Here is a 14043-nt window from a genome sequence, read left to right on the forward strand (position 1 = left end):
ATTACCTCGTGGACCCACCTGTTGTGCAACAGTGAGGTCCAAGGATCCGGGAAGAAACGGAGATGTCCCCCCACCCCTGAAGTGGGTGGGGGTGCCCCTTCAGGCAGAAGGGGGTCTGCTTAGAGGTGCTGAGGACAGAGGATTTTGGCTTACCAGCCCACCGTTTCCCAGATCCCTTTCCGCCCGAAGTCTGTTTGGTTTTCTGCGACACGGTCGCACTAAAAAGACGCTTCTGGGCTGTAAAAGGAAGGATCTCACTTACGCGAGGGAGACTTGCCCTCCTAAGACCAGGCAGCTAAAACTGAAGATGCAATGGTGAGGCCAGGGGTAATAACTCAGGGACCCCACCCCCCTGGGCGTGTCAAAGCCTTTGGCTCTACCTGGTCACTCCTAGTGGGAGGGGCTTATTACCCATCCGTTTATGATTTAAAGCAGCAGCTACATCCGTCGGTGGACAAAAGAGAAAAAAAAAAAAAAAAAGAAGAAGAGACTGAGAAAGCACTGGCATGTGCTGAAAAAAAGTAAGATCACATTATCAACCGTTCTCCCAGAGCATTCTAAATTCATATACAAAAGAGCCCCCATAGTGAGAAATAGAGTGGCCTCCTTCAATTTTGCAGGGCTAGGTTTTTTGACCTGCAGAAAATACTATGCACACAGAGCGTCCAAGGTGAACCAAAGGAGAAAGAAAAGTTTCACTGTTAAGACCACAGGAGTAGAAATTAAAGCCGAATTCCACCCGAAAAGGAAAGTTCATTCCATCTTCTTGGTCCGGGTCACCTGAAAAACAAATGGATAATCCCAATTTTTTTTTATTTTTTTACTTACCTTGTTTAGAAGATAATATACTTACCTTACTTCCTCTTCCTCCCCTCGGCGGCCACGGCGAGTTGTCACTTCCTGGCTTGCAATGATTCCTGAGAGCTGAACGTCATCGCTCCCAGGAATCAATGCGCCTGTACCGGCCCCGACGCCAGTTCCGGTGCAGGCGCCGTCATACCTTGCTAAACAGCTTCTGGGCATGCCCAGAAGCTGTGAAGGGATGACGCTGCAGACCCGGAAGTGACGGCGGGGCCGGTGCAGTGCATCGTGGGACCGAAGAGGACGCAGAAGAGGATCGCGCTGGCTTCAAGCTGCCCACACCTGAGATGGCAGCGCTAGAGAAGACATTTTCAAGGTAAGTATTTCTTCTTGCAGGTAAGTGCAACCCGGGACAGATCAGAGGCTATCCATTGTGGAATGCACTAGCCCTGACTGTCCCGGGGGTATTTTTATGTATTTTTTTGTTTTTTTAGGTGGAACTCCGCTTTAAGATCAAGGATTTCATTTGCTGTGTGTCCAAAGGAGTGGTCTACATAATGGAGTGTAGCTGTGGACTACAATATGTTGGATGCACATCAAGGAGCCTAGCAACCAGAATTTGTGAACATCAGAGCAGGTTTTGAAAATCAGTGTCTCAAAGCACTTTAAGATGGTACATAATCGGGACCCCAGCCAGATGGCTTTCTGGGGCCTAGAAAAAGTGAGCAGACATTGGAGAGGAGGGAATTTTGTGCGAAAAATTAGCCAGAGAGAATCACGGTGGATCCATAAAAAAACAAAAGTACTTACCCCTGGAGGACTTAACATTAATTTAATTTGCTTTGAACCGTTTTATTAGCAAATTTGTAGATCAGTCTGGAGTAACTATTTTTTGTTCCTCCTAAATTTTTTTAACCACTTAAGCCCCGGAAGATTTTACCCCCATTCCGACCAGGGGGTATTTTGCGATTCGGCACTGCGTGACTTTAACGGAGAATTGCGCGGTCGTGCGACGCTGTACCTAAACGAATTTGGCGTCCTTTTTTTCCCACAAACAGAGCTTTCTTTTGGAGGTATTTGATCACCTGTGCGATTTTTTGATCACGCGCTATAAACAAAAAAAGAGCGTCCATTTTGCAAAAATAGCAATATTTTTCCCTTTTTTTTATATGAAATTCCCCCAAAAAAAAAATGTAAAAATCAAAATTTTTTTAAATTTTCGGCCAATTTGTTTTATGCTACCTATGTTTGGTAAAAAAAATAGCAAAAAGCGTATTTTGATTGGTTTGCGCAAAAGTTATTGCGTTTACTAACTAAGGGAAAGATTTTTGTCATTTTTGTTGTTTTTTTTTTTTAACGCGTAATGGCGGCGATCTGCGATTTTTTTTGCGGTACTGCGACATTGCGGCGGACAGATCGGACCCTTGACTGACATTTTTGACACTTTTGGGGTTACCAGTGACATTTCTACAGTAATCAGTGCTATACATATGCACTGTTACTGTAAAAATACACTGGTAGTGAAGGGGTTAACTTTATTTGAGAGGGAGGGGCTGTGTGTGTCCCTAGGGGCGTGATTCTAACTGTGATTGGCTGGGGCTTCAGCTGTATGCAGAGTGATCAACGGATCTACATAGTAGATCCAGATGATCAGCTCTCATACAGCGAGGAGAATGACAGGCAGCTTGTTTACACAAGCTGCCTGACTTTCTCCCTCTCCCCCGCCGATCGCAGAGTGGCCGGCGGACATCGGGTCCGCCGGTCACACGCGCGGGGGGGGGTCCGTGACCACTCGGGAGCGGGGGCGCGCGCTCGCTCCCTAGACCCTCACAAGCTAGTGACGTAGCCCTACGTCACTTTGCCTGTGAGGGGCTGACCGCCGACGTAGATAGTCGTGCGGCGGTCGGCAAGTGGTTAATGTCAGTATTGGTACAATATTTTTATATACACAGTTTAGTAACAGAAGGATCCAATGGTAGGGTTACATACAGTGGGCACGGAAAGTATTCAGACCCCCTTAAATTTTTCACTCTTTGTTATATTGCAGCCATTTGCTAAAATCATTTAAGTTCATTCTTCTTCCTCATGAATGTACACATAGCACCCCATACTGACAGAAAAACACAGAATTGTTGACATTGTTGCAGATTTATTAAATATCACATGGTCCTAAGTATTCAGACCCTTTGCTGTGACACTCATATTTAACTCAGGTGCTTTCCATTTCTTCGGATCATCCTTGAGATGGTTCTACTCCTTCATTTGAGTCCAGCTGTGTTTGATTATACTGATTGGACTTGATTAGGAAAGCCACACACCTGTCTATATAAGACCTTCCAGATCACAATGCATGTCAGAGCAAATGAGAATCATGAGGTCAAAGGAACTGCCTGAAGAGCTCAGAGACAGAATTGTGGCAAGGCACAGATCTGGCCAAGGTTACAAAAAGATTTCTGCTGCACTTAAGGTTCCTAAGAGCACAGTGGCCTCCAAAATCCTCAAATGGAAGACGTTTGGGACGACCAGAACCCTTCCTAGAGCTGGCCGTCCGGCCAAACTGAGCTATCGGGGGAGAAGAGCCTTGGTGAGAGAGGTAAAGAAGAACCAAAAGATCACTGTGGCTGAGCTCCAGAGATGCAGTCAGGACCATCACTGCAGCCCTCCACCAGTCGGGGCTTTATGGCAGAGTGGCCCGATGGAAGCCTCTCCTCAGTGTAAGACACATGAAAGCCCGCATGGAGCATCATGCTGTGGGGGTGTTTTTCAGCTGCAGGGACAGGACGACTGGTTGCAATCGAGGGAAAGATGAATGCGGCCAAGTACAGGGATATCCTGGACAAAAGCCTTCTCCAGAGTGCTCTGGACCTCAGACTGGGCCGAAGGTTTACCTTCCAACAAGACAACGACCCTAAGCGCACAGCTAAAATAACGAAGGAGTGGCTTCACAACAACTCCGTGACTGTTCTTGAATGGCCCAGCCAGAGCCCTGACTTAAACCCAATTGAGCATCTCTGGAGAGACCTAAAAATGGCTGTCCACCAACGTTTACCATCCAACCTGACAGAACTGGAGAGGATCTGCAAGGAGGAATGGCAGAGGATCCCCAAATCCAGGTGTGAAAGACTTGTTGCATCTTTCCCAAAAAGACTCCTGGCTGTATTAGATCAAAAGGGGGCTTCTACTAAATACTGAGCAAAGGGTCTGAATACTTAGGACCATGTGATATTTCAGTTTTTCTTTTTTAATAAATCTGCAACAATGTCAACAATTCTGTGTTTTTCTGTCAGTATGGGGTGCTATGTGTACATTCATGAGGAAGAAGAATGAACCTAAATGATTTTAGCAAATGGCTGCAATATAACAAAGAGTGAAAAATTTAAGGGGGTCTGAATACTTTCCGTACCCACTGTATATTAAAAGGGTGATCTAGATTTTTTATGCTTCATTTAGAACAGGGGGTCCTCAAACTATGGCCCTCCAGTTGTTCAGGAACTACAATTCCCATCATGCCTAGTCATGTCTGTGAATGTCAGAGTTTTACAATGCCTCATGGGATGTGTAGTTCCACAACAGCTGGAGGGCCGTAGTTTGAGGATCCCTGAGAAGCTATGCGAGTCCAATATGGAGTACGTGGGGCTATATGCTATAAAACCACTAGATGGGGCTAGTACACACATTTATACAGAGCATGTGATAGAGGCAGCTCCATGTGTATAGATAGCTCACATATCACTGCATTTTCGATATTAGCAGTAAGGTTATCAGCTTGGAGGAGAATACATGGTCTGCTTGGATAGCTTGCATCAAATTTAATAAGATCTGTGAGGCTCCGGTATTGTGGCAATGGCCGGTGGCAGTTACCATGGAAACTGGGCTGCATAAAAAACAGGAAGCGTGATGCAGTCCACTAGCCTGAACCTTTGAGAAAACCCATTGGGCGCTACGTGTGAGGTGGGCAGTGATGTAATCACACTGGGACTAGGTGGAGCTGTGTAGGCCATGGCTGTGGATTGTACTGTGAAATGCTAGTTTTTTACTTCTGAAATAGGAGTGATTTTCTTTACACGGAAATAACGGAATTTTTGTAAAATCTTACCGTAAAATTCCTTTCTCTGAGTCCTCCGACAGTCGCCGCCCACTCACAAGTTTTCACCAATGGGTATTGACCTTTGCTCCGCAGGAGTAGCTAGGCACAAGATTTGTTAATAACAAAAGCTTTTAGCATAGACACACCCCTAGGGGCTGTCCCCTCAGTCAATACCTCCCTGCACCAGCATTCCCAACTCAGTTTGGTAGCATAGCAGTAAGAGTACACAAAAACCCCAAAAGAGGGGCGGGGGGCGGCGACTGTCGGAGGACTCAGAGAAAGGAATTTTACGGTAAGATTTTACAAAAATTCCGTTTTCTCTTACGTCCTTCGACAGTCGCCGCCCACTCACAAGTCTTCACCAATGGGATGTCCCAAAGCAGTGTAGACCTGAGGGGTGGGAGACGCAGCCGCAGAAAAAGCAATGCAGTACCCACATCAGAGAAAGGAACCTTACACACAGTAAGAGAACCAACTGGGCAACAGGAAAACGTGCTCAACAGGAGCAACAACCCAGGAAAAACAAGTAACCCAGAGGTAAAAACACCCCAACAGCCAAGGACCCAAAAACAAGGGTCCCTAAGGCACTGCCGCACTGAGAACTTTATGGCCAAAGGAGGCATCGGCCGATGCCTGAACATCCACCTTATAAAACTTTGAGAAGGTGTGAACGGACGACCAAGTCGCCGCCCTACACACCTGGGCCACAGAAGCCTGATGCCGGAAAGCCCAAGACGTACTCAAAGACCTGGTAGAGTGCGCTTTTACCGGGAAGGGAGGAACCCTCCCCTTCAAGGCATAGGCCTGCACAATGGTTTGTCTAATCCATTTGGCGATAGTCGCAGCCGACGCTGCCATGCCCTTCCGAGGGCCCTCAGAAAAGGACAAAGAGGGAATCCGACTTGTGAAAAGGCTTAGTGGACGACAGGTAAACCCTGATCGCCCGGACAGTATCCAAGGAATGTAAGGCAACCTCCTTAGGATGCTTCGGCTTCGCGCAGAGCGAAGGCAAGACAATTTCTTCATTAAGGTGAAAATCCGAGATCACTTTCGGCAGAAAGGACGGGTTAGGTCGCAAGACCACCTTATCCTTGTGAATCACCAAGTAGGGAGAGCTACAGGACAAAGCTGCCCGCTCCGACGACCTGCGAGCCGACGTGATCGCCACCAAAAAGGCCACCTTTTTGGACAGAGGCAACGAGATCTCCCTGATCTTTTCAAAGGGAGCATGTTGCAATGCGGACCAGTTTCAAGTCCCACGGAGGCAAAGGCTCCCTCCGTGGAGGGGCCAAATGGCGCACCCCTTGAACAAAGGTGCGGATCAACGAGTTTGACGCCACAGGGCGCTGAAAAAGAACGGCCAGCGCAGAAATCTGGCCCTTAAATCGTGGCCAGCGCCAAACGCTGGTCCACTCCAGTTTGGAGGAAAGCCAACACTCTGGACACCGAGTATGAGCGAGGGGAAAACCCCCTGGACTCACACCAGGCAAAGTATGCGTTCCAAGTATGGTAGTAAATCTTTCCCGAAGAGGCTTTTCTAGCCTTGATCAAAGTGGGAATGACCTCAGGGGAGAGACCTCTGTCCTTCAGGACCTGGCTTTCAACAGCCAGGCCGTTAAAGCCAGCGACTAAAGCAGGATGGAATATCGGCCCTTGAGACAGAAGGTCTTCTCGAAGCGGCAGGCGCCACGGAGCGTCGACTGCCAGATTGACGAGGTCTGCGTACCAAGACCGGGGAGGCCAGTCCGGTGCCACCAGAATCACCGTGTGCGGTTCCGAGGCTAACCTGCGAAGGAGCCTGGACAGCAGCTGAATCGGCGGAAAGGCATACATCAGACGATACTGATGCCAGGGCGCCACTAACGCGTCTGAGGCGTCCGCCTGAGGATCGCGCGTCCTTGCCACGAACCTTTCCACCTTGTTGTTTAGACGAGACGCGAACAGGTCCACATCTGGGGAACCCCACTTCGCGCACAACATCTGGAAGACAGCCGGGTGAAGGGACCATTCTCCCTGGTCCAGGGTCTGGCGACTCAGATAATCCGCCTGCCAGTTCTCCACCCCCGGAATGTGAACTGCCGTTATCGCCGGGACGTGCGTCTCGGCCCAAGACAGAATGTCGGCCACTTCCCGAGCCGCTCGGGCACTCCTGGTGCCCCCTTGATGGTTGATGTAGGCCACCGCGGTGGCATTGTCCGTCTGAACCCGAACCGGACGGCTCTGAAGCCGTTCCGACCAATGCCGAAGGCAAAGCTTTATCGCTCGCAATTCCAGAACGTTGATCGGAAGGGAGGACTCCTCCTCCGACCAAGTCCCCTGGGCGGACAGGACGCCCAGGGCACCACCCCAGCCCGACAGGCTGGCATCCGTGGTGACTACCGTCCACAACAACGGACGGAAAGACTTGCCCCCCGATACCGTCGGGGACTGGAGCCACCACAGAAGACTCTGTCTGGTGCGGTGGCTCAATGAGATCCGCAGATCCAAGGACTGCGGACGCCCGTCCCACTCTGCCAGAATCTCCGCCTGGAGACCCCGCGTGTGAAACTGGGCAAAGGGAATCGCCTCGAAGGCTGAGACCATCAACCCCAGACATCTCATGCATGTCCGGAGGGACGAGCTTTGGTTGTCCCCGAGGGCCCAGACCTCGACCTGAAGCGTCCGGAGTTTGTCCTCTGGAAGGAAAACCTTCGCCTGAACAGAGTCCAGAACCATCCCCAAATAGGGAAGGCGAACCGAAGGACACAGAGTCGACTTCGGAATGTTTATGGTCCAACCGAACTCCTGCAGCGTCTGCACCGTGGTGGACAGATCGGTCATCAGGCTCTGGCTGGCATTTGACCGTATGAGGAGATCGTCCAGATACCCCAAGACCGCAATGCCCTGTGCCCGCAACAGGGCCAGGACCGGCGCCAGCACCTTGGTAAAAACCCGCGGAGCCGAAACGAGACCGAAGGTAATGCCACGAATTGGTAGTGTTCCTCCGCAATGGCGAATCGAAGGTACCGTTGATGACCCTCGAAGATGGGGATGTGTAGGTACGCATCCTTTAGATCGATGGAGGCCATGAACTCCCCCGGACTCAGGGCAGCCACCACTGAGCGCAGGGATTCCATGCGGAACTTGCGAACCCGCACAAAGCGGTTCAGAGCTTTCAAATCCAGAATCGGACGCACCTTGCCCTCCTTTCTGGGCACAGTGAACAGATTGGAGTAAAACCCCCGAAATCTGTCCCGATGAGGCACCGGAACCACCACTCCTTGGGCCCGCACCGCCAGGTGCAGATCCTGTAAACGCTCCGGAGACAGCTGAAGATTTGAGGGAAAAAATCTGCCCGCCGGCCGAGAGAGAAATTCGATCTTGTAACCCGATCAAACGATTTCCTGAACCCATCTGTCCTGAATGCGGATCAGCCAAGGTTGGAGGAAACCGCGCAGACGTCCCCCCACCCCAGAAACGGGTGAGGGCGCCCCTTCAGGCGGAACTGGCGTGGGTTGTCGAACCGGACTGGCCGGATTTTTGCTTACCCGCCCACGGCTTCTTCTGGGAGCCCTGACCCTTGAAGGGCTTGCCCTTGGATTGTGACCGAAAGGCACGAAAGGACCCCTGGGAGGGCCTAAACGAGGAATTCCGTTTGCCACGGAAAGATTTGTGCTTGGGATTCTGGGGTAAGAGAATACTCTTGCCCCCCGTAACACCCTTAATCAGGGTATCCAAAGCCTCGCCAAAAAGGCGAGATCCCACGTAGGGAAAATCCGCCAACGTCTTGCGAGAAGATTGCTCCACCGACCAATTCTTCAGCCATATCAGGCGACGGTTGAGCACCGCCACGCCAGACAGGCGTGCAGCCAAAGGAGCTAAATTCAAGTCCGCATCACACAAGTACATGACGCCTTGATGGATTTGATCCACCATGGCCAATGTGGTAGGCGGAGCCGAATCAGCCACTAGGGTGCGCCTGAGCACCTTCGTCCAATCGGCAACCGCCTAAACCGCCATAACCGAAGCAAAAATAGGTTTTAGCATAGAACCAGCAACCATATAGGCATGACGGGCAAGAGATTCCAACCTCCTGTCCGTAGGGTCCCGGAAAACTGGGGTATCCTCAGAAGGAATCGCAGTAGCTTTGTTTAAAACGGCTACCGCGTGATCCACATGAGGCGCCACACACCAACGCTCGTCGGTGGACGGCGCAAATGGATAAAGCAGTTTGAACTTATTCGGCACTGTAAAGGGCTTCTTTAAATTGCGCCACTGCTCATTAACAGTATGGTGAAATTCAGCAGGGCAGGGAAAAACCTGCGTTGATTTGCGGGTCCTTTGCGTCCCAAAGGAGGACACCCTTGCAGGAGGAGTGGGCTCATCCTCCAAGTGCAAAGTATCCTTAATGGAGGCGAGCAGCTCATCCATGAGCGCAAGCTCTTCAGGCGAGCCAGGGGGAGAAGCATCAACCCCTTCCACCTCCGCCTCCCCCTCAGACCCCATGAGGTCCAGAGATGAGCGAGACCCTGAGAAGGGCACGCCAGCCACAGCAGCCACATCGCCCTCTGAATCAGAGGAAATGGATAATCTGGCCCTTTTTGCGGATCGTTCAGCCATCAGCATATGCACCTGAGAAACCAATGACGCCACAACCGTGGCCAGATCAGCCCCCTCGGGGGGTGCAGCAGCCCCCTGGTCCCCCACCAGGGCGGGGGGGAAACTTGCTATCCTGAGAATCCATGCCCACAGCAATGAAAGGAAAAAAGGGTACTGGCCCTTTAACACCACGGCGAGCGCAGCCCACCATACACTACTGTATGCACCGATCCCGCAGGGATAGAGAACACTGAGCAAGGAATGACAGGACAATGAAGGAAAAAACCTGGAGAGAGCACAAACAGGCTGCTGCCACCGATCGCTGTCCCAGAGAAAGAGGAAGTGATGCAATAACCGGCTGACTTATATAGCCTATGAAGGCTCCGCAAAAATGGCCGCTTGGCTGAGGGATCGAGGCCACAAGAAAATGGCGCCGACATGTGCTCGAACGAGCGCGGCCCGCCAAAATGGCGGCGAGTGGCGCCAAAAACACAGCGCTGTATAGGGACAGGGCCGTCCTTTTCTGCAAAAAAAAACGGCGGGTCGCAACAGCGGCCGCCGCTCAAGCATGTCTGTCCAATCTGCCCCACAGAATTCACAGCAGAGCGGGAGGGCCCCCCCCCCCTCGCAGCCCACAAAGGCATGCATCCATACAGGGATCTGACAGGGAGCCCGCATAGTACACAGACATGGGGGTACACACAGCCACAGACTGACACCCACACAGAAGGTCCCCACACAGAAGGTGCTTACCGTACCGGATGGCGTGGGGAGCCGTCTCAAGCGACAAACCGCTATCAGGATGACAGGGAGTGCCGCAGCCAGGACGCAGTGGACTGCAGCACGAGGCCGCAGAATGGCGTCCAGTGAGGTAGCCACCTCACAGGCAGCATCCCTGCAGCGAACAGGGATGGGTCGTTTATGGCGCCAGGGCGAACCGTAGCTGAATGCTCGATGGCAGGCTGGGGATCCATCTGGCCCTCAGCCCTGGGATCCAGGGCGGCCAGTCCGAGACCCAGCTCCGCATGATCATCTTCATCCGAAGATCCCTAAACTAAAGCTGACAAAAGAACAGCTAGTAAAGAAAAGAAAAAATAATACTTGAAATAAAAAAAAAAAAAAAAAAAAAAAAAGGGTAGAAGGCTGAGACTGAAGCCCCAGCACAGGAAAGCCTGCTACTCCTAAGCTAGGCAAGATCAAACTGAGTTGGGAATGCTGGTGCAGGGAGGTATTGACTGAGGGGACAGCCCCTAGGGGTGTGTCTATTCTAAAAGCTTTTGTTATTAACAAATCTTGTGCCTAGCTACTCCTGCGGAGCAAAGGTCAATACCCATTGGTGAAGACTTGTGAGTGGGCGGCGACTGTCGGAGGACGTTAGAGAAAAATACTTTTTATTAGCAATTTGCACTATGGTTCTTTCCTCTTGGCTGGTGGTTGATACACAGGGATAGCGTTGACATTTTTTTTTTTTACATTTAAATAGTCTGCAGGAGCCTGAACACTGCACCTGAAATGCACTGATCATGGTAGCAGTGTTTTGCAGGCTCCAATACACAATTATTATATGTCAATGCAGTTTTTTTTTTTTTTGCAAAAAGGTGGAATTAGCCTTTAACATGTGTTACTATGAACTGTTTGGCACCCACTGTTTTTCACATATAGAATGAGGGTACCAGCAGCTTCATATTATAATTCCCTGTACTGCAATCATGTAAACACAAAAGAAATTAAAACACAGAAGGCCAAAGCTCTCTTGGCCCTACTTCTATGAGTCACAGGAGCACTCCTGTGAGCTGTATTCAGCAGACAAAGGGCTAAAGTCCACTGTTGGTTGAGGTCACTCAGCTGGTCCAGACTCTGAAGAGATACTGACTTTAATGTCGGGATCCCTTGAGTTGCCTGGACTTGCAGCTGGCTCAGCCTGTCAGAGTACTGCAGAGAGCCTGAAGCAGCTGCCCCCCCCCACCCCACGAATGCACAGCCCAGCGCTCCAGTGAGTGCTGGAGGGGCAGAGCAGAGAGCTGCTGACTGGCAGGTACAGCTCTCTGCTCACTAAAGACTTAGTGAGACCTAGAAGACTCAAACTTCTCTTTTAAAGATTCAATTACAGTAATTTCATCATTACCTTCCCGAAAGGCTTCTTTTACATTTTCAGTCAACATCTGACATTTCTCTAAGAAAAAAAAAAGAAAGAAAATTAGCAACAATTGTTAAACTTGCAGGATCATAACATAAAGCCAACATGTAGCTATGTTATACTAAATGTATAGACATTTTTTTTTATAACTTAAGAGTATCAGCTAGTCCTCAAAAAAGCAAGCTCTATGGTGCAGTGTCCAAGTACAAAATCATGTACTCTAAAGCCCTGCACAGACGGCATCTTGTAAAAATAGCTTTACAAGCTCTTTACAATGCAATCAGCAAGCCTTGAGCAGCTTAAGCTTCAAAATAGAAATGCTGACTGTCACTTTAAAACAAGCTAGAAGGCTTTCTATAACCTTCAGCAGTACGTGAAACTTGCTGAAGTCCTGGCAAAGGGAGAATATGGCTCTAGTGCTTCATTTTACCAAAAAAGACCCCCTACCTTCAGTTGCAGTAAAGCCGAGCCATGTTATTTGACATTCAATATATATTTTTTGATCAAAACAACATTTACAACTTCTGGTCCTAGCCCCTGCCTAAAAACCGATCCATATAAGCCAAAGCCGCCTGTTTTTGCCATGATATCCACACTACCAGCTGCACACTACAGCAGGTGTCAAAATGGACAGCTTCAGGACGAGATACCGCACTAGATCTCACTATCCCGGAGGCTCCAGGACACTACAGCCTACTTAAAACTTTAAGATGGCTCCTGCTAAAACACAGAACCGAATCAGTGACACAGAGGAACAGAGGAATGAGCTCCAAGCACAGTCAAGCAGCATGGGTGAGAACAATTCACAACAAAATAGCACAAGCAGTGCTTGATTTACTCTACCCTAAAATCATTCAAGCTGTAGACAAAGCTGTAACACAGGGTTTAAAGCAGTTCCATGGTAAAATTCAGGAACAATAAAATAAAATAAATAAATAAAATAAATCAAGCAAAAGACAGGATCTCCACTCAAGAGGACGTGATGCAGGAAGCCACACATACCATTTCACAGCAGAGCAAGCTGCAGCATCACCTGATGGACAGAGTGGAGGATTTAGAAAAAACAGATCAAGAATAAATAGCCTGAGAGTAATTGGCCTCCCAGAATTATTCAAGCCCAATATCCTTTTGGATATATGTGCAAAAAAATCTCCTGAAGCACTGGGAATTTCCAAGATGTGTGGCAGAGAGAGCGCACAGAGTGGGTCCCCTGCTACAAGATCGCTCATCCCCAAGACCTGTCATAGTCTTATCTCAACTACATGGATAAAATGGCCATACTGCAAAGCCAGCCTGTCCGTTCTCAGACCATACGCATCACACTGCATCAAATTGGTCTGCATGGTTGTCTTCCCAGAAGGAAGCCTCTTCTAAAGATGATGCACAAGAAAGCCCGCAAACAGTTTTCTTAAGACAAGCAGACTAAGGACATAGAATACTGGAACCATGTCCTGTGGTCTGATGAGACCAAGATAAACTTATTTGGTTCAGATGATGTCAAGCGTGTGTGGCAGCAACCAGATGAGGAGTACAAAGACAAGTGTCTTGCCTACAGTCAAGCATGGTGGTGGGAGTCTGATGGTCTGGGGCTGCATGAGTGCTGCTGGCACTGGGGAGCTACAGCTCATTGAGACAACCATGAATGCCAACATATACTGTGACATACTGAAGCAGAGCATGATCCCCCTCCCTTTGGAGACTGGGCTGCAGGGCAATATTCCAACAGAACGACTCCAAACACACCTTAAAAGACAACCACTGCCTTGCTTAAGAACTGAGGGTAAAGGTGACAGACTGGCCAAGTATGTCTCTATACCTAAACCCTATTGAGCATCTGTGGGGCATCCTCAAAGGCAAGGTGGAAGAGCGCAAAGTCTCCAACATCCACCAGCTTCGTGATGTCGTCATGGAGTGAAAGAGGACTCCAGTGGCAACCTGTGAAGCTCTGTTGAACTCCATGCCCAAGAGGGTTAAGGCAGTGCTGGAAAAAAAAAAAAAATGGTGGCCACACAAAATATTGACACTTTGGGTCCAATGTAGACATTTTGACTTAGGGGTGTACTCACTTTTGTTGTTTGTTGTTTAGACATTAATGGCTGTTGAGTTTTTTGAGAGGACAGCAAATGTACACGGTTATACAAGCTGTGCACTCACTACTTTACAGTATAGCAAAGTGTAACTTCTTCAGTGTTGTCACATGAAAGGATATATTCAAATATTTACAAAAATTTGAGGAGTGTACTCACTTTTGGGAGAAACTGTACATGATTGAGTTATATCGGACCACAGCCCTATCTCTTTACAGCTAGAATTTAGGCAACGTTAGAGAAATATCAAATCAGCCGAGGATTCCATCCTACTTGACCAAAAATGAGGACTTTCAGCATCATTTGCATGAGCCGGGTAGGAACTATCAAATTCAGGTCACATACTAAACAAA

At 49.2% G+C, this 14043-nt stretch overlaps 1 protein-coding gene across 1 annotated transcript in view; it reads right to left on the reverse strand.

Moving 5' to 3' along the window:
- Window positions 1–14043, reverse strand: part of HSCB (HscB mitochondrial iron-sulfur cluster cochaperone) — a 33102-nt gene that overhangs the window by 7085 nt on the left and 11974 nt on the right. Inside the window, exon 5 of the mRNA XM_082253287.1 lies at window positions 11592–11639. Within this exon, the coding sequence (XP_082109413.1) occupies window positions 11592–11639 (48 nt within the window). The remainder of the gene's footprint in view (window positions 1–11591; window positions 11640–14043) is intronic.

This window comes from Pelophylax lessonae (assembly GCF_965119305.1).
Source record: "Pelophylax lessonae genome assembly, chromosome: 1".
In the NCBI taxonomy this organism is placed as follows: Eukaryota; Metazoa; Chordata; class Amphibia; order Anura; family Ranidae; genus Pelophylax; species Pelophylax lessonae.